Source organism: Lissotriton vulgaris, chromosome 5 (genome assembly GCF_964263255.1).
Source record: "Lissotriton vulgaris chromosome 5, aLisVul1.2, whole genome shotgun sequence".
Classification (NCBI taxonomy): Eukaryota; Metazoa; Chordata; class Amphibia; order Caudata; family Salamandridae; genus Lissotriton; species Lissotriton vulgaris.
Window position 1 is genome coordinate 351,821,158 of NC_141693.1, and position 20,460 is coordinate 351,841,617.

Below are 20,460 nucleotides of genomic sequence, written 5' to 3' on the forward strand. Positions count from 1 at the left end.
CCCACTCTGGCGGGAAGACTGGCGGGAAAAACTACGTCAGGAAGAGGGGGGGGTGCCAGCATGTGCCAACCCCACCCCTCAGGTGGGGAGACGAGGTGAAGTACAACCCCGTGCTCTGGCCATGTTGACGATGGGGAGCCCTGCCCTATCACAGCTAGAGAGGAGCAGGCTAGGGGGTGTACCCACCCCAGGGCAGGGACCCATTGGTTCTTGCTAATGCTGGTTCCTTATTCAAGATTGTAATAAGGATATTTGACCTGTATTATATTACACTACGTAACCTTGCACTACTTCCCAGCGCTTTACACTCTTACTCTCACTCCCTATTCCCCTTTCTTGGGCACCTAATATGTGATTATGCTAACATGAGCTGTGCGCGCTGATGTGCAGGTACTTTGTGATTAAATAACAAATGTACACTTTATTTGATTCGATGTGTCTATATTTATATTTCCATTGAACTGTTTTTATTGTGCATTGTTTCCTGGGATCCCTTCTCCCTTTGTACTACTAGTTACCCAGGTCCCAGTGACTTTCTTGGGTTCACCCCTTCTTTGTAACGTTCATCTTTTAACAAGCAGTAAATATTTATAATATTTATGCTGAGGCAATCAAGGGCCAGATGTAGGTAGCGAAATACCTGTCGGTAACGGCCGATTTCGGCCGTTACTGACTGGTATTTGGAGTTTCAGATGTAGGGGGCCTTAAAATTACCGATTCGGTAAATTTACAGATTCGATAAATTTACCGATTCTGTAAATTACGGAATCTGTAAATTTACCGAATCGGTAACTTGTGATGTAGTTGGCACTGAAAACAGTGCCACAGGCCCTTCAGAATTCGTTATTTACCATCAAATACGATTTGATGGTAAATAACGAATTCCTGTGTACATGCACATCTATGCATGTACACCTGTGCCATGTGGCACACATACATGCCCTAAGGGCATGTATGTGTGTCACATGGCACACACGCCTGAATCAGGGGTGCAACAGGGTGTCAAAGTGACACCCTGTCCCCCTTGTCAATTCGGTAATTTTACCGAATCGGTATTTACCGATTCGGTAATTGCCATTGGTTCCTATGGGCCTTGAGGCATAAAGGAATCAATGGCAATTACCGAATCGGTAAATACCGATTCGGTAATTACCGAATGTTACAGATTTGTTAAATATTTCGGTAAAAATATCTACATAGCATTTACCGATATGTAAATACCGAATCGGTAAAATTTGGTATTTACGAATCGGTAAATACTAATTACCTACATCGGGCCCCAAGTGATTACAGGCGATGCTGTAATCATCTCCATAAATGTAAACATATTTTTATTTACCTATGCATCTTCCTTGACCCTGGATTCTTATGTGTATGTGCCCTTAGATGTAAAATGTTTGCATATGTGTATATATAAATATAATAATATAATAAATCTGCTGGCTAGAAAACTATCCTGAGTGTGTGCCCGGTTCTTCATGTTGTGTGAGGGGCTTTGTACTTGATATAATATATATATATATATATATATATATATATATATATATATATATATATATATACATATACACATTCACTGAAAAAACCAAATGTTAGGTGTGATAAAAAAATAATATATTTTTTTAAAACACCGTAAAAATTAACTAAAAAGACCAACGGTTTAAGTAACATTATAGTTCAGTGAATTTGTCAATGATAACATTAACATTTTGAGCAAAAAACCCACAGAAATTCACCAGTTATAGTTAGCAGCACTAACTATAACTTGCGCACCCGCCACGCACTGCTAATGACCTCACATATTACATCACTCATGAAATGTTCTATGGCATCCTTTATGACATCACTGATGGCATGTCAAATGATATCATGATTACATCCTCCAAGCTTCGTTTTCATGCATAACACTATGGCATTAGAGCACTGAAAGTAAGTATAAAATAGCTTAGGAGATGATGAAACATCACTAGCGCCATCACAGATACAACTCCCCTAGGTTTAGAAATCATGCATTATGTGCAACATTGCCCCTATACCACACATTTTACAGGTAACACAGCTCACATTAACAATCAACCACAGATATATGGGAAACCCTCATTGAGTACGGTGTTCAATCTGTATACAACTGTTCACAGAAAGCCAAGTTCCTAAAAATAGTAAATGTCAGTTCCAAAACAAATGTCCTTCTACAAACAGCTTTCATCTGTATCAAACCCTTGACACCCACCGAACCTACATTGAGAAATTAAGTTGATATCAGTAGAGAACAGGGTAATGAAAACAGTGTTTACTCTATGGAGAGTGTTTACTCTATACCACTCTGTTTGCAAACAGTGAACCTCTCATGAGAAATACACCTCAGAGTGTTAAAAAGTATCTACCAAGAACAGTGTACACTCTATGCAACTGGCAAAACAAAAAACAATTTGCTTAAAATAAGGAACGTCTCAAGTTGTTTAAGATCATATTACCTACACCCGTCATACTGTGATGAAAACCTTACAGATCTTGTCAAGCAAAACAAGCACATGTACATAGGTTAGTACCATAGCTGTGAACCATACAACCTTGACCACGCTGACAATTACTTTACCTGCCCGTTTAGGCTTCTAGGCCCAGTAATTACTATTTGTCACAAAAAAATTGATTTTAGAAATCCACACCTTGCACTTTAATGTTCTTATTGCTTATTAATGGTCACCCAATTTTTTGATTTTGCACTTTATTTATTAATATCAACACAAATATCTTTTAAACAAGTTTTAACTTACCTTATTGAAGTGAAATGGGTTGTTTTATGTGCTTTGTATTGGTGTTTATTACGTATCATATTGTAAAGGTTTTTTTAAAATGAATTAGGCAATAAAGACTTACTTACTTACTTACATGTACATAGGTTAGCATCTGGTGCCGCACAGTCTTCTATGTTATGTAGAAATTGTCACGCTGACACAATTTTGTCTAATAATTCAAGGATGCTTACAAAATTTAGTATCTACTATGTAGATTCTTTGTCCTGTTGGAAACTCTTTCTGCTGAAGCAAAAAACGTTTATGGAACATAATGAACACAAGCCAACTGTCACCTACACACAGAGGTATTCTAGAATACAAAAAATGTATAACATGTTCAGTACCTCTACAAACTTATGGTGCATTAGGAGCACGTGCGTTTTATAAATACTTACACCCATTAGCTGGACCTAGGCTGTACAGAATTAGGTAGTAAAGTAATAAGATAGTTACCCACCACTATGTAAACTATAAAACAAACTAGCACATTCACTGGATGATATCATCAGGGATGTCATCAATGATGTCATAGAATATGTCATGAGCGATGCAGTACGTGAGGTCATAAGCAGTGCATGGTGGGTGCAAGTTATAGTTAGCGCTACTAACTATAACTGACCAATTTCTTTTTTGTTTGTTGAAAACATTAATGTTGTCATTGACAAATTCACGTAACCCCTTCGCTGCGGCGGCTATTCCGCCGCAGCGCTAAGGGGGTGTGGCGGCCGTGCGGCGGTTCCGTGCTTGTGACGGAACGGTTCCGTCACGAACCCGCCCCCCCATTAAATCGACAGCGCAGGCGCGGAATTCGCGCCGCGCAGGCTGGGCGAGCGGGCCGTGGCGGAACCGTTCCGTCACAAGCACAGCTCACCCGAGGCTTGTGTTGGAACGGTTCCGTCACAAGCATGCAAGGGGTTAACTGTAACGTTACTTTACCCTTTGTTTTTTTCAGTGAATTACTAAGGTTTTTATAAAAAATAAAAACAGATCTTTTTATAACACCAAACCATAATGTTACGTTAACCTTTTTCAGTGAATTTCTAGTTTTTTTCAATGTAAAGTAATATTTAATTATGATACGTAAATCCAACCTCCTGCCAAAGGCTGTGCGTGGTTAGGGAGGGGTTGGCTCCAGGGCCTGGCCGTGCAGCCAACCCCTGCTGCACACGGCCTTTAGCACAGTGGGGGGTTTGCCACAAGGCCTGGCCGCATACCCCCTCCCCATTTTGCAAAATCTCAGCCTGGGGGCCATGGAGCCTGTCATGGCTCTGGAGGGCGGCCACACGTCTCCCCTCCCCTTAATCAATGTTTTCTGCCGTGGGGGTGGGCTCCGCAGGTTTTTCTGGAGGCTAGGAAGTGGGCTCCCTTGGGCTTGTAGTTAATAAATGTGTCACGGCCACCATTTGTGTCCCGCAAGAGTTTCGCAGGGTACTGCAATTTTTTCCCAATTTCTGTTTGGTCTCAGTGGGGTCCCTCTCCATGGGGCCAAAAGGGTCAGGGTATCTGTACAATGCCCCCTTACATTATTATTGTTTTTTTAACTTCTGGACAGGGGACTAAGTTCCAGAGTCCTGTAATGGTTGCCAGAAATTCTTTTCTCATGCTACTGGCAGGCAATAAGAGCGCTCGCTCCCATGGGAGTCTGACTTATAAGGAAGAAATATGGCCCAAGGGAAATACCGCTCCCTAGCCAATCAGAAAGCTCCATCTTTAAACTGGTGCTCCTGCGAGAGGCTCCTGAGCCTCTCGCAGACCCAACTGCCTAAATATACAGATATTTTCTACCCCAAATTTCCCAAAAACGAATGCATGGATTTACACCAAATCACAAAAAGCACAATCTGCAGATCAAGATCTAGCTTCCTGCCAAATTTGGTGTAATTCCGTTCAGCAGTTTTTGTTGTAGCCATTCTTAAAGAAGTCCATGGAGAATGCATGGGGATTTTGCATTTTGGAACCCCGCTTGACTGTTCACCCCAAAACATTCTAGGACGCAACTGAGGTGGATGAACTTTTTAAGGGGAAATTTTGGGAAGATTCGTCAAATGAAGCCAAAGTTATTAGCAAATCAAAAAATGCTCTTTCTGTGGAAAAACAGACTTAACCATAACTACCTGGTGGTGACCGCCAAGAGGTTATATAAAAACATACATACATATTAACTGAAAAAAACAAAGGTTACAGGCATGTTACCGTTAGGTTCACATTTTAAGCACAAAAAACAATAGAAATTCAGCATTTACTATAACGTCCCAGTAAACTTAGTTTTTTTCAGTTCATTTCTATGTTATTTTTAACATAATGCAATATATAATTACCGTGCTTTAATACAACCACTGTTGTGTATGGCCACATGCACCCTACAACAGACTGCACATGGCCTTTGGCCGTGCGCGGCAGGGTATGGTGTGTGAGAGTAAGACTTTTTTCCCCATTGGGCTTTGGATCTGCAAATCCTCAATTCGGGCCCCAACATTTTTTTGGTCCATTTCTTGCCCCTTAGGGACCCCGCCATGTGTTTTATGGGGTAAGGATACTTGTATCCCTGCCCCTTATGTGTTTTGACACTATTTATCCCTCCCACAGGAAAAGCGACAACATGGTGGCCGCAATTTCCCTTCTAGGGAGCGACCAGCCAATCAGGCCGTTGCTTCTTTCCTAGTTCTGTGTATCCGCCACGGGTAACTGATAATACCCCACAGGTAGATCAGCGTCCCTAGATATCAATAAATGTCTTTCTTTAATATCTCTCAAACTACTGAACAGATTTACAAGAAATATAATAAGGGCTTTGTCTGGACCAAAAGCTAGATGTCTGCCAAATTTGGTGTCATTCCATTCAGAGGTTTGGGCTGTAGCCATGTCTAAAAACTGCAAAATCCCCGTAGACAGTGCATGGAGAGAAAGAGTTTTAAGACACCCCCTTTTCCTCGGCACCCACTTCACAGATCACCCCGAAACATTCCAGGCAGAACTAGGTAGAGTTGGGTACTATGTTTTGAAAATGTAGTGAAGATTCGCGAAACGGCACCAAAGTTATTAGCAAAACAAAAAAACTCTTTGTCTATGTGGAAAGTTGGTGCTAACTATAACTACCTACTGCCTATCGCCAGTAGGTAAAATATATATATATATATATTTTTTGTGTGAAACGAAATCAAGTATCATAGCAAGTCTGAAAGGTTGAATATTGCCAATACATGACTAAAATTTGTACTATATATACATTTTAAATAATTATTATTTTAAATATATTCATATATGAGAACCGGCATAGGATGGATGAGCATCTACATGAATTTAAGATGGGCACCATAGAAACCTATGAGACATGTGAAGAGAGATACACTATAGTCCTCTTTCTGTCACAATGGAATGATTACGCAGAGGAAATGATGCATATAAATTTATAAAAAACATTGTTTGCTTTGACATTGACAAAGGCCAGCATGGCCGAAAAGTGTTTGTCTGCCGAGGGAGCGGAATAAAAGCAAATTTGAAAACCACGGAGAAGTGTGCGCCACGCCTTTTTTGCTAGAAAAGTGCTTTTGGAGTAATATATTATACTAGCAGCCCGTCCCGACGTTGTCCGGGTATGAATTGCTGCCAGTCAGTAGTATATTGTTTTGTAGGATTTCGTTTTGATAGCATTTCTTATCTGTGACAGGCCTGTGAAACGTTCCGATTCACAGTGCACTGCTGATGCACTTAAGAGTGCGCGTTCAGTAGTGTGTGAACTCTAGTTTCCCTACTTTATTTTTCCTTGCAATATTATATAGCGCGAACTCGACAACATGGCATGAGCACAATTTACATTACAGAAGAACACATTCATTTGTGGTAGGCACGGGGAGACAAAGAGATTTGCCTGGAATCACAGGATGTTGAGCTGATGCCGAGATTCGAACGTAGCTCCCCATCTCTAAAGTTCGCAATTTTAGAACTTGTGGCAGGAGGTATGTCTAAAAGTGTATGTCGGTGCTGGCCATCAATGAGAGAGACCTGTGCATTTTTCAAATTGGTGGTGAAAAAATATGAGTATGTTGCTGGAGATGTGGGCCGTCGTGCCGCCAATGTACTTACCGGGGGAGGGTAAACACCCATTATTCCGCAACTTGCTTTGCGCATACCATCATTTCATTACGAAAGTACCATGACTCCGCAATGCCATTATAACGCATGGCCTTACATTTTATATGATTTTACCATGCATACGTTTACAACGAAATTCGTTGTAAATGAATTAATGGTAAAAGCATGTTTTTTTTAATGTTTGGATACGGTAAGTATGGGTATAGGGGTATATGTTTTGGGGTACTGAGGTATATGTTTTGAGGTGTTTGGGTATTTTAAGGGTTCAGATATAGTTTTGGGTTATGGGGTACAGGGGTAGTTTTAGGGTTTAGGGATAGGTATGGGTTTTGGGGTACAGGGGTATTTTTAGGGTTCAGGGCTAGGTTTGGGTTTTGGTGTATAGGGGTATTTTTAGGGTTCAGGGGTAGGTTTGGGTTTTGGTATACAGTGGTATTTTAAGGGTTCAAGGCTAGGTTTGGGTTTTGGGGTACAGGGGTATTTTTAGGGTTCAGGGCTAGGTTTGGGTTTTGGGATATAGGGGTATTTTTAGGGTTCAGTGCTAAGTTTGGGTTTTGGGGTACAGGGGTATTTTTAGGGTTCAGGGCTAGGTTTGGGTTTTGGGATATAGGGTTCAGGGGTAGGTTTGGGTTTTGGGGTACAGGGTTATTTTTAGGGTTCAGGGCTAGGTTTGGGTTTTGGGGTACGGGTATTTTTAGGGTTCAGAGGTAGGTTTGGGTTTTGGGGTACAGGGGTATTTTAAGGGTTCAGGGCTAGGTTTGGGTTTTGGGGTACAATGGTATTTTTAGGGTTCAGGGCTAGGTCTGGGTTTTGGGGAACAGGGGTATTTCTAGGGTTCGTTTGGGTTTCGAGGTACAGGGGTATTTATAGGGTCCAGGGCTAGGTTTGGGTTTTGGGGTACAGGGTATATTTATAGGGTTAAGATGGGTTAGTGTTTAAGGGTAGTGGGGTATTTTAAGGAGTAAGGGTGGGTTATGATTATGGGGTGCAGGGGTATTTAAAGGGAGCAGGGTGGGATTAGCACACAATATGAGAAATGGCATGAAGGGTGGAACGTACCCCACGCCCCCAGCGTTTGTCACGCCCCAAGCACACCCCCACAGCACAACGCAGACACGCCCACAAGGGACTACTTTGCTGGCACGGTTCTTTTACCTTTTAAATGTATATGGTGCGCGTCTGCATAGCCTATGTCCTTCTGCTGCAACTGCCCTTTCCAACGCTGCATTGGGTGTTGTGATTGGTGCGGTGGTTCCTGAGATTACCCGCCTCAAAGGTTTGGGCTCTCTCTTTATTATATTAGTATGGATATGTGTATATATATACTAGCAGCCCGTCCTGACGTTGTCCGGGTATCAATTGCTGCCGGCCAGTAGTGTATTGTTTTGTAGGATTTCGTTTTGATAGCATTTCTTATCTGTGACAGGCCTGTGAAACGCTTCAACAGTGCACTGCTGATGCACTTAAGAGTGCGCGTTCAGTAGTGTGTGAACTCGGGTTTCCCTACTTTATTTTTCCTTGCAATATTATATAGTGCGAACTCGAGAACATGGCATTAGCTTAATTTACATTACAGAAGAACACATTCATTTGTGGTAGGCACGGGAAGACAAAGCGATTTGCCTGGAATCACAGGATGTTGAGCTGATGCCGAGATTCGAACGTAGCTCCCCAGCTCTAAAGTTCGCAATTCTAGAACTTGTGGCGGAAGGTGTGTCTAAAAGTGAACGTCGGTGCTGGCCATCAATGAGAGAGACCTGTGCATTTTTCAAATGGGTGGTGAAAAAATATGAGTATGTTGCTGGAGATGTGGGCCGCTGTGCCACCAATGTACTTACCGGGGGAGGGTAAACACCCATTATTCCGCAACTTTCTTTCCGCATAACATCACTCCGCATACTTTCATTACGAAAGTACCATGACTCCGCAATGCCATTATAACGCGTGGCATTACATTTTATATGCTTTTACCATGGATACATTTACAACGAAATTCTTTGTAAATGCATGAATGGTAAAAGCATGTTTTTTATGTTTGGATAAGGTAAGTATGGGTATAGGGGTATATGTTTTGGGGTACTGAGGTATATGTTTTGGGGTTTTTGGGTATTTTAAGGGTTCAGATATAGTTTTGGGTTATGGGGTACAGGGGTAGTTTTAGGGTTCAGAGCTAGGTTTGGGTTTTGGGGTACAGGGGTATTTTAAGGGTTCAGAGCTAGGTTTGGATTTTGGGGTACAATGGTATTTTTAGGGTTCAGGGGTAGGTTTGGGGTACAGGATTATTTTTAGGGTTCAGGGCACAGAGGTATTTTTAGGGTTCAGGGGTAGATTTGGGTTTTGGGGTACAGGGGTATTTTAAGGGTTCAGAGCTAGGTTTGGGTTTTGGGGTACAATGGTATTTTTAGGGTTCAGGGCTAGGTTTGGGAGTAAGGGTGGGTTATGATTATGGGGTGCAGGGGTATTTAAAGGGAGCAGGGTGGGATTAGCACACAATATGAGACATGGGATGAAGGGCGGAACGTACCACACGCCCCCACAACAAACAACCAAAAGGGAATAAGCATAATAATGAAATCTATACTTGAAATTGTCATATGTCTATAAATTATGCACATAAAAATGTGAACAAGGGCAGTTATAGTAAATTAATTGCTTTGGTCCCCTAAAAGTGTTGTTAAGCTTGTTTGCACTTTATAAATTGTTTGTCGTTGCAGGGTTTTTATATTAGCACTAAAGCACTTTATTATAGTCCATTTGTAACCTTATGTAAGATATTGAAGCTTATACACTCAAAGATGGCCACTACATTAGTAATAACTGCATGAGGTACCATCTTTTATGTTGTTGACTTGTGGCAACTGATTGGTTTAAATGGCGACACTATGAGCACACAAACTGACACTGACGAAGCTGCAAAGCGAAACGCGTCTGTCGGGGGTGAGGTTTGTAATAAATTATTCATGAAACGGATATCGGTGTGCTTGCTGTTCTTTTGACTCAACTAGTCAAATTGTGTTGGAATATATATATATATATATATATGTGTATATATATATATATATATATATATATATATATATATATATATATATATATATACATACATATATATATATATATATATATATACATATATATATATATATATATATATATATATATATATATATATATATATATATATATATATATATATATATATATATATATATAGATATCACTCCAAAAACTCCTCCCAGCAAAGAAGAGCAGAGGCCACAACTGGGAAGTTTCTTTGGGAGCAGCTTTATTCAAGTACATGTGGCGAATGCATTTCGGCATTGTGAGCCTTCCTCAGCGCCCAAGATGTACTGCATGGCTTTCCAAGTTCGTGCTTTTTGCCGCCCAGCTCCACCCCCTTATTCAATTGAAGCACCACCTGTTGCCGTTCTTCGTGTTGTGAAGGACTTCAACGCCCAGAATCCTTTGTTTGATTACAGGTAGGTAGCGTTTTGCGAAATAAACACACATTTTGTGTAGAAAGGAAGTGGTTTCCACGAGCCTGTATACATACACACACACAAATACACACTTTATTAGGTTACTGAAAAGGATAACACATTTTATGCAGGCAACCGCCATGACTATGGAGAAAGAGAGCTGCAAAGTCAAAGAACTGAAAACAGCAACCACTGTAATAAATCTGAATGTTTTGAAGAAAAAAAAATATTTCCCCATTTCCTTGGATAAAGACATCTCAGGGATCTACCTAATGATCTTCGTGCTGTTTTGGTAAATGTAGTGTTGACATTATTTGGCATTAAACTGGATGTGTCTTCAGGTTTGGACAACCCCCTCCCACTGAAGCATTTGTGGCCATTAACATTTTAATAAACCCAAGAAGTGTGCTTGGGTGTAGGCCTAGTGGGTACAGAGTCATTGTATGATGTTGTTGTAAACAGCAAATGCCCTAATGAAGTGGTTCTTAAACTGTGGTCTGAGGACAACTAGGGGGGGGTACTTGAAGCCTACTCAGGGGATTTACACAACTACTTATCAAATTAAATAATATGAACAGACAGACTAATAAAGTGTATATAAATAAAGAAGCAAAATGTAAGACTGAATATTTTAAAACACTCTAAATTTGAAGGAATATGAAATTTGAGGTTAAAAATAAAACTGGTATCCTGAAATTAGTTTTTGGGAGCAAAGCAAATGCATCAAACAATATGTGCGCAATGGGTGGACAAAATTGAATTTAGCAAAGCACCAATTACCCCACTAAAGTGAAAATTCAGTTTTTTAAAATGTGTATGTTGTATAGGAAAGTACCCCTTTTTTATGGTTACCCCCAACTTTTTGCCTGACATCTGATGGAACCTGACTTGATGTGATCTGTGTCCCTGCTAATCAGGTTCCCAGCGCCTTTGTTCTTTCCCAAAACTGTACCTTTGTACACACAATTGGCATAACCCTGGCCACAGGTAAGCCCCTTTTAAAAGTCACCATGGGTACCAAGGGCACTATAACCAGAGAAGGCCTATAAGGGCTGCAAGACTTATTGTACCACCCTTAGAGGCCCCGGACCTTAACATCCACACCCTGCCACTGCAGGCTGCGTATTTTGATGCAGAGAAAAGCTAAGAGTCGACATGGCACACCTCCCTGTGTGGCATGCCTACAACCCACTGCCGCTGGCCTAGGTAAGTCACCCCTCAAGCAGGGTGCACTAGCGCCCAGGTGAGGGCACCTTGGCATGGGCCCTGTGCCTCTACAGTGTCTAAGTCCATTCTTAGACACTGTAAGTGTAGTAAAGCCATATAAAGAGTATATGGTCTGGGAGTTGGTCATATCGAACTCCACAGCTCCATATTGCTTTTTTTTGTTTTATTGCCATTTTGTACAGACACATGGATGTTACAAAACAGCTCCATATTGGCTTTACTAAAAACTGGGAAGTTTGGTAGCAAAAGTCTCAGTCCACCTTGCACCGATTAAATCCGTTCTCAACCTGGCTGCCAGGATTATCTCTGACTGTAAGCAATTTGACCACATCTCTCCTGTCCTCAAAAACCTCAATTGGCTCCCAATAGAAGGAAGATCCACCTACAAGATTGCTTGTATCACTCACAAAGCCCATCACCAAAACACCCCCTCTTACCTTTCTGACAAACTACAAAAAGCAGGGTGCTCCAGGTCCTTGAGGAGTACTAACTCCCTTGTCCTAATCCCCCCTAGACTCAAATGTAAAAAGACCCAATCACGTGCATTCTCTGGTAATGCCCCTACGATTTGGAACCCTCTCTCCCCAAAGATCTTCACTGCAACCCCGCCTATGCAACCCCGCCTATCCTCCCTTCAAAAAAAGCCTCAAGGTACTTCTTCTCAACAAATATTGGGGTACCTAACGTCACTGAATCTGACTCTGTCCATTCTTTTTGTTCTCTCCTCTACCCACCCCTCTCTACCTTCCCATCTCTCTCTTAATTTTCAACATTCCTCGTCTTCTATATTGATCTATCAGTTACTTTTGCCTCCTTCTCTCATTTGACTGTAATGCCTTACCCTATGTGAGTAAACTGCAGAATGTTAATTTTGCCTTGATATGTGAGTAAACTGCACAATGTTAATTTTGTCTTGATATGTTTACCTACCTTGTAAAGCGCTCTGATACTCTTGGGTCTAGTAGAGCTATATAAAACATTTTAAATAAATAAATAAATAAATAAACATTAAACCCACACTGATGAAAGTGCTGGATTTAATGTAAAAGGCTCTCAGAGGGTATCTTAGAGATGCCCCCTGAAAATCGACAAGCCCTGGTGTGGTTCCTGAATGGCTAAACGCCATTTTCACCACCACACAGGGTTCTGGACTCCTGAGTAGAGAGAGCCAGTGCTCTATGGGTCCAGAAACAAAGCTCATCCTAGGCAGAGGTGTCATGCCTCCTCCTCCAGGATGGGCTGGGTCCACGAAGGGGAAGCTTCAAAGGCCTGCTGCCCCAGCTGTCCCAGCTTTTTTCTGCCCACAGCAATTGGCTCCCACCAGTACTGGCCCTTACTTTGGGTGGGAGAATCGGCGGGAAAACCAGGCTAAGAAGAGCGGTGTGCCCACCTTTGCCAACCCCACCCCTTGAATGGGGGAGGCGAAGGTGAAGCACACATCTCAGTCCCCTCCATCAAGAAGATGGGGGTACTCAGCCAATTTGGGAGAGGCTCAAGCCCTCTCCCACTGGAGGGTGGCATAATAGGAGGTGTTCTCACCCCAAGGAAGGGACCCATTGGTCCTGACCTGCACACCCCTTTAACGCCCCTGGGGCAACCCTGAACCTTGCCTCCTCAGATTCGAGGAAGAAAGAAGGACTGAAGAGCTGTGCTGACCCAGGAAAAAGATGACACCTACTGCTTTGGCCCCAGCCCTACTGGCCTGTCCCGACTCTGACCTGTCTACAGCAAAGAAACCAGCTTGTCTCGCAGCCAGCAGCCCTCCAGAACCTGGAGGACCTGCCCTGCACTCACCTTACAGACTCTGTCTCCCTTGAGCACTGGATTTGCTCAAGCAAAGACTTCAAGAAAAGTATCCGGATTTAAATAACTGCGATATTGCATTGCTCTGCACCCGGCTGCCACAGCCAGAGTTCGAGTGACCAAACACCCCAAGGAGGTCCTCTCAGAGATCCTGACCTGTGATCTGGTGACCCCTGATCTTCCCCAAGCTCCGAGATGGCGCATGCAATCTCAACCTGAAGGGCCAACCCCGACCGAAGGCAGTAGGATGACCCCCCACCAAGGCGGTCTGAAGAGCCCGACTGAGACCGAAGGCGGTTCTAAGAATCCGATGCCAAAAGACACCCGGCGGTCTTAGGTGAACGCGCCGACGGTGTCCAGGCATCCCACAAGATCCCAGCTTACCTCTCCAGCCACTGTTCGCCTTCAGGAAGTCCCCCTGCCCGAACCTGCAGCAACTCCACAGAACCAAAGATCTCCAATGAAAAGCACAGGGTCCATGACGTCTTTTTGTCTCCGTGCTCCTGGCCGCCGCAGTGCCGCGGGTGATGTAGCTCTAGAGCTAGTTGTTGGACCCTGCAGTGCTGACCTTAACCCCAAAGAGCTTTGCTCCCATACTTGAGTGGCCTGCTCGTCAGCAGTCCCTAACCAGAGGCCCCCTTTGCCCCATTGGCTAACATTGGGCCTCTTCACTCTGCACCCAGTCGCCCAGGTGCCATTGGTGGTGTAACTTGAGTGCCCAACTAGACCTTGTGGAACATTGGTCCTAACCCCCAAAACTCCCTCTTGTAAGCCGTGTACTTAACCAAAAAAACGCTAACACTTTTTCTCCCACAGAAACCCATGTTATGAGATTTTGGGCCTAAAATGCTTTAAGTGTCGAGCTGATGTTTGTATGGAGAAAAGGGAACTGAACTGCAAAGTATTAAAAGTCTTACTTACTCTGTATTTTAAGAACCTTAGATGTAGTACCTAGCCATTCCACCCCAGTACTAAAAGTACTCTAAAAGTAACTGAAAAGTATTCCAAAAGTAATTATTGTATAATGCAAACTGCTTTCTGAATCATTCCCAACCTGTCACTTTTGGAAATTCAATCATAACTGCATTGAATTGTGAAACCCTGTATTCCAAGTATATTTACCTACCTGTACCAAGTCCTGCTTGGTTCTTGAAATAAAATACAAGTATACTTTTTTATGCTTACCCAATTGGCCTGGATTTAGTCTCTGAGTGTGTTCATCAGTCTTGATTGAGTGAATACAATAAATGCTTAACACACCCTCTGGATAAGCCTAACTGCTCGCCCACACTATCACAAAGAGAGCTGTTAGTACTTACCTAATTTAGTCTCTGCTATACCTCTGGAGACTTCCTGGAATGTGTGACACTATACCTTACTTTGGTATAATATACACAGATAATATAAACAAACGATGAATGGAGGGTCTAAGGGAACATTTAAAGACCATGCATGGATATATTCCGCTAAGGTTACTCACAAAACAAATGAACTATCCATGGGTCTAGTAGGTCTAGGTCTAGCTGTGTTCCTATTGTCACTTCCTTAAAAAAGGAAAATCCTTAAAAAAGGACGGATTCCCATTACTCACCGAAGTGACATGCTTCATCATCTGGGATCTCCTCCTGGTTGCACAGTGGTGTAACCAAGGGCTCCAACCTTTTTTCTAAGAGAGGGGAGCTCACAGATGTTTTTAATACAGTAAGAGTAAAAAGTGATCACTAAGAAAGTTTGCTACTGCGTAGTGAAGAAAAGAAAACTTGGGAATGAAAGTACACAAGGTTGGAACAAATACAACAAAGTAACCTGATATTCCGTAATTTACAGGATGCTGTTAGCCCCTGTATCTTACGACAAATGGACCTCACCTCACCTTGCAACAGCTCAGGAATTGAGGCCAGCTCTGTCCGTCGGTGCCCCATGCGGCATCTGAGCTGGAAACGGAAGGCCAAGGATACACTGATATTCCTAAAGGCTGAAACATGTAGACCAGAACCAGTTACATTTAAGCAGTAATTTTGTTAAAACTGCTTTTGCACTGTTTTTAATTTGGATAACAGAAGATACTTATTAAACTCTTTTTCTTCTACTATTCAATATTATTATCACTTTTCACTAACATGCACTGCAGCCATCATTCGCACACACACAATATCTATTCACATCTGTAGGATCTGATACGTGCCCCCTACATTTACCATACTGTATTGAAAAAATCCGTGAGCTCCACTCTCTTAGAGAGAAGGTTGTAGCATTGGTTACACCACTGTGCAACCAGGAGGAGCTCCCAGATGATGAAGCATGTCACTACAGTGACTGATGGGAATCTTCCTTTTTTAAGGATTTTCCTTTTTTAAGGTAGTGTCCTCTGACAATAGGAACACAGCTCTTTAGGTCTTTGCTTTTTGTATGGTCTATCTAGACCTTCTAGACCCATGGATAGTTCATTTGTTTTGTAATATATACAGAACCTGCTTCCCACATTTGTGAATGAAATATTCATTATTTGTGTATTTGTTTGATGAATACTCGTTTCCATAATTTTGTACATGGCTTTGTGTTTTAAATCTTTGAAATTGCTTAGTTTCGGATCCCCAGATTCCAATAATGACTCAGTGGTGGTCCCCGGATTCCAATAATGACGTAACCCCTTCCATGCTTATGACGGAACGGTTCCGTCATGAGCGTCGGTTGAGCTGTGCTCATGACGGAACCGTTCCGTCATGAGCCGATAGGCTCATTAGAACCTTCAGCACAGCGCGAAAATTTGCGCCGCGCTGAAGGGGTTAATGGGGATCCCTGGATTCCAGTAATGATTAAGTGGGGGATACAGAAAAGTCAAAATGGTAAGTACCACTACCCTAATTTCTCAAGTTTTTCAGCAAGTGAGGGAAAATTGTACTGACGCACAAAAGGTAACATTAATATATAAAGTTATTTTACAGCACAGGACAGGCCAATATGATTCACAAGGACACGTAGGTTGGAGTGTCTTGTGTGAGAACATACACACAGTAGGAAATCAAAGTACATAGGCACTGGTAATAGTGAAATTGGCGGGACCCACTTATTTTATATGACCAAATCCTTTTTACCCAAATGAGGCATGTGCCCAGAGTCCAAACTGCTAAATCACAAGCTTTCTGCATTGGTTATATTAACTCGTAGTCCTGTAACAGCATTATCAGAATGGAAAGATGAACCTGGCATATGTCCTTACTGTTCTCTCAACGTTGCTTTACAAACTTTTATATGTGTATTTGTATGCACATGTATAACAATCAAAAAAGAGATTAAGTAAACATTCGGGGTTTTCACACCTAGAGAGGCACCAACTAAACTCATATCTCAAAATGTAGTTTATTAGGCTTGTATCATTTGAGAAATGGGCACCAAAGAGAACAACTACATTTACAAAACAGTTTAACATACAGTGTAAGTGAATGTGGGCAGTGACCTTGGAGAAGGTCGCCATACAAGCAAGTCCTGTGTACACCTATTTGTTCTAAATCATGCAGTGCTGCTTTCACGAACTTAGAAAGCCTTCACAGAAGGAGAGGACCAGCCTGGTGAGGGGCTTCGTATTGCTGTTCAGAAGACAATTCTTCATGCAAGGAAAGTCCATGCTATATATTCTGGCATATATCTCCGCTCTTAGGGAGAGCGGTCTTAGTAAAGAGGAACATATACATATTCAGTGAGACTTAAGACACAGGTCACAGTCCAGTGACGAAAAGTGAGATAAACCCAAAATTGGTCCAACCGGTGCTAATAAGGTGGAGATGCCTACATCTGTTACTTCTAGGCACTTGGGTAGACACAATTTCCTTGGCGTGCTTGAACCAAAAGTTACAATCTCAGGGAATTGCAGTAATGAGAAAACCTTTTGGAGCTCCATCCTCATGAAAGGCAGCGCTGATGGTCAGTCCTGCTCAAGAGCCTTTAGCGCCACAAATGAACACCAAATTCATTGAGACATCTTTGACCATTAGAATCATTATCCATCAGTTTGTACAAGAAGACTGGATTCACATTTTTACCAAGAGCTCTGATGCCCTTCTGATAAATTAAAGTGCCTTTTGAAAAGGGTATCCAGGTGCCCATGTGCTGTCAGATAGTATGCGCTCTCAGACTGAATACATCATTTGTTGCCCAGACTGGATGTGAACTGGCAGGAATATGACAATGAAGGTAGGGAAGACGGACTCACAACCTATTGTGCTCCATACAGGTTGTGTTCTGTGAGTTCATGATATGATGCTGCTTAGTCAAAGAGAGGAGGCCGAATAGAATGTGTCTATTGTGACTAAGGTGCTGCTGCCACTCTGTAACCATGGTTGTTGAAAGCATAACCCAACCTCCTGGCAGTACTGCTCCCTGCACAGAGGAAGATCAGAGGGGCTCCAAGTTTGTTGGGGCTTTATTCTTTTTCCTCTTATTTTTGGTGGATGGTGCAATATACTCCAGCGACTCCAGGCGGAAAGGGCGGGGCTGGGGCATGTCCAGCCCGACAGGCGACACAGACGACATGTTGGTAGGCATCATGGTGGAAGTGTTATTCAGAGGTGCTGTGAATACTGGCGGAGTGTTGTGCAGAGCTGCAGAAGAGAAGGGCAGAAATAAAGATTGTTACTGAAAGGAAAGGATGTGAAGATCTTCTTATGTATGTACATATTAGACACATTTTCAGCAGCCTTGGGAAATATTTTTTTTCCAAATGACTTTCACGTGATACCGATGTATACAACTGTTATGTGTATCCGTGAAGCGCACACTCACCTGCAAGGGTTTCCTGCCGCCGAGCTGTCAAATGTACTTCGATAATGCGTCTTTGGCAGATAAATAAGGTCACAGACAAACAGAGCTTTTGAAACGGACGTGGGGTGAAGCAGAGTACTAATATGTATGTAATTAAAACTATTTGAGACCTCCAGGGCCAAACAGGCCACCCTTTTGCCATTTCTCTTAATTTACAGCTTTAACTAAGCTTTCCGCAGTCGTACTGTACGTTGAGGTGTAGCCTGTTTTTTCATTGCTCACCAACCTGTAGTAGGTGGTTGGTGAAAATAGCAAACACAGACCTGCAGGGGAGGGGTTTCTAGCTAGACAGCAACACTATAGTTTAGTTTCTCCAAGGTTGCAATGCTTTTTTGGATTAATTGACAGTATAGCATTTGTGATCTCTTGCAATCTTACAAATAAATAGACATGAAATGCACTAAAGTGTTTCACCCTTTTCAATTGGAACGCTGGAAATGTCAACTAAATTTTAGAAAGAAAATGTCAAATTGTAAAGAATGGAATTCATTAAAGCGGTAGCTAAGTGAAATTAAGAGTTTGAAAATAAATTACCAAAAGACCAAGACAAGCAAAATTCTTTGAGGAGCATGCTGTATTGAGGTAGGGATTTGAAGCTCCGCCCACTCTCTAACAACATTTTTCATTGGCTTGTGTCATTGTCTGCTGTAAACTGAGGCTGTTCATTGGTCAAAAGGCTTAGTAGTCCCTCCTTAGCACCGTCCCGTCTCATTTTGTAACCTCCCATGGCGACACCCTGTTACGTATGTTGTTGCTCGGTAGGCTTCAATTACAGCCTCCAAGCACGGTTTTCTCAAATATCGTTGTCCTGCCTGCTGTTGCAGAAACGGCCATCCGTATCATGGTGGTGGATAATCCCCTATTAATAATTCACTGTTGCGGTTCCACGTACGCTATTTCTACTTTCTTCAAGAAGACCAAAAACCCACAAAACCAACAGAATAGTTCAGTGAAACCCACAAAACCAACAGAATAGTTCAGTGAAACCTCCATGACCATTCAGCGCATGTTTTGGAACTCCTTGTTTCAAAATGAGAACTTAGTCAGAAGCTCACTGGTCACATGCCGTCAAAAAAAATAAATGGTGTCCGGTCCAGGTATTTTGCATTAGTCTTATGGAGCAAGTGCTGTACACTCTACTCAAACTTGTTGGTAAGCTTCACTGGACTTTTGGATGGCAATGAATGCTCTGGTGCCGTGGACATCTGTTAACCTGCCCTGAGGTATAGCCCTATACCGACGTGAAGAGAGCAAAGGCAGTGCACAGTGGCTTTTTGGCCATAACACGGAAGCTGATGCAGGAACAGCGTGACCTGTGTTGTCTGCAGGTTGAGATGTTGGTCAGTGTGGACATCAAACCTGGAGTCAGGTTTCAGGCTGCACAGGCTTTATCTAGGCAAAAGACAGGGATGTGGATATGATAGAAAACCAGAGGAAAGAGGCAGGGAACAGGGATGCAGAGATACACTGTAGATTGGACTCAAAGATGGCGGTTCCTAGATCTGTGCATTCAGGGCGGGCAGCAGACCGAAAGCAAAAAAATGGAGAGCTGAATTTTGGGGTTGAAGGTTATTGTCTTGTAGGAGGCATCCAAAAGACCATTGCATGAGCAGCATGGGAATAGTCTGAGTGTCTAGGAAGTACCAACATCTATTGGTACAGCATTTACACTTCGCTAGGAGGAATTTACACACCTGAGGAAAGAGGTTGGACAACACACAAAACAGTGACCAGAAGATGGCAACGGAGAGAGTGCAATGTTTGGGTCTGAGGATGCAGGTGGCTGGGAAGAAACTCAAGGACTTCATGGTGGAGTTACTGACCTGTCGACAGAGAGAAACTCTCATGAGGTTTGAGTGATAGGATGCCAGCTGACACAGACCATAATGTCCATTTCCCTTTCTCTCTCACCAGTTCAGGTAGAGGCAAGGGAAAAACCTGATTTGCTGAAGTGGCGGATGCAAGCCAAGCATTAGTCAACTATCCCCTACTTCCAGTCCTGGAAGAAGTGAGATCATGCTGAAGAAAGTCCCTGGAGGCTGATCCATTAGAAAAAGAAAACTTGATAAGCCACCGGAAGAATCATCATGGTGCAAACCTGCGAAGGAGGAGAAGGTGGGAAATGCCGAAAGGGAGAAACTTAAAGTCAGATTCCACAGAAGGACATTGAATCCCTAGAAAGGGGGAAGCAGAGGAGAAAGAGGCATCAGAAACCTTTCAGATGGAAGACAAATTGTCTAATAACA

General features: G+C 42.5%; 1 protein-coding gene across 3 annotated transcripts in view; it reads right to left on the reverse strand.

The window, feature by feature from the left end:
* Positions 1-16,737: 16,737 nt before the first annotated feature.
* KIF17 (kinesin family member 17) overlaps positions 16,738-20,460 on the reverse strand; it is a 520,936-nt gene continuing 517,213 nt past the window's right edge. For 2 of the 3 annotated variants that reach the window (XM_086921624.1, XM_086921625.1), the window contains exon 14: positions 16,738-17,994. In XM_086921624.1, coding sequence (XP_086777750.1) covers positions 17,789-17,994 — 206 coding nt within the window. In that variant the 3' untranslated portion in view covers positions 16,738-17,788. The remainder of the gene's footprint in view (positions 17,995-20,460) is intronic. The other variant, XM_086921627.1, reaches the window with a different exon arrangement.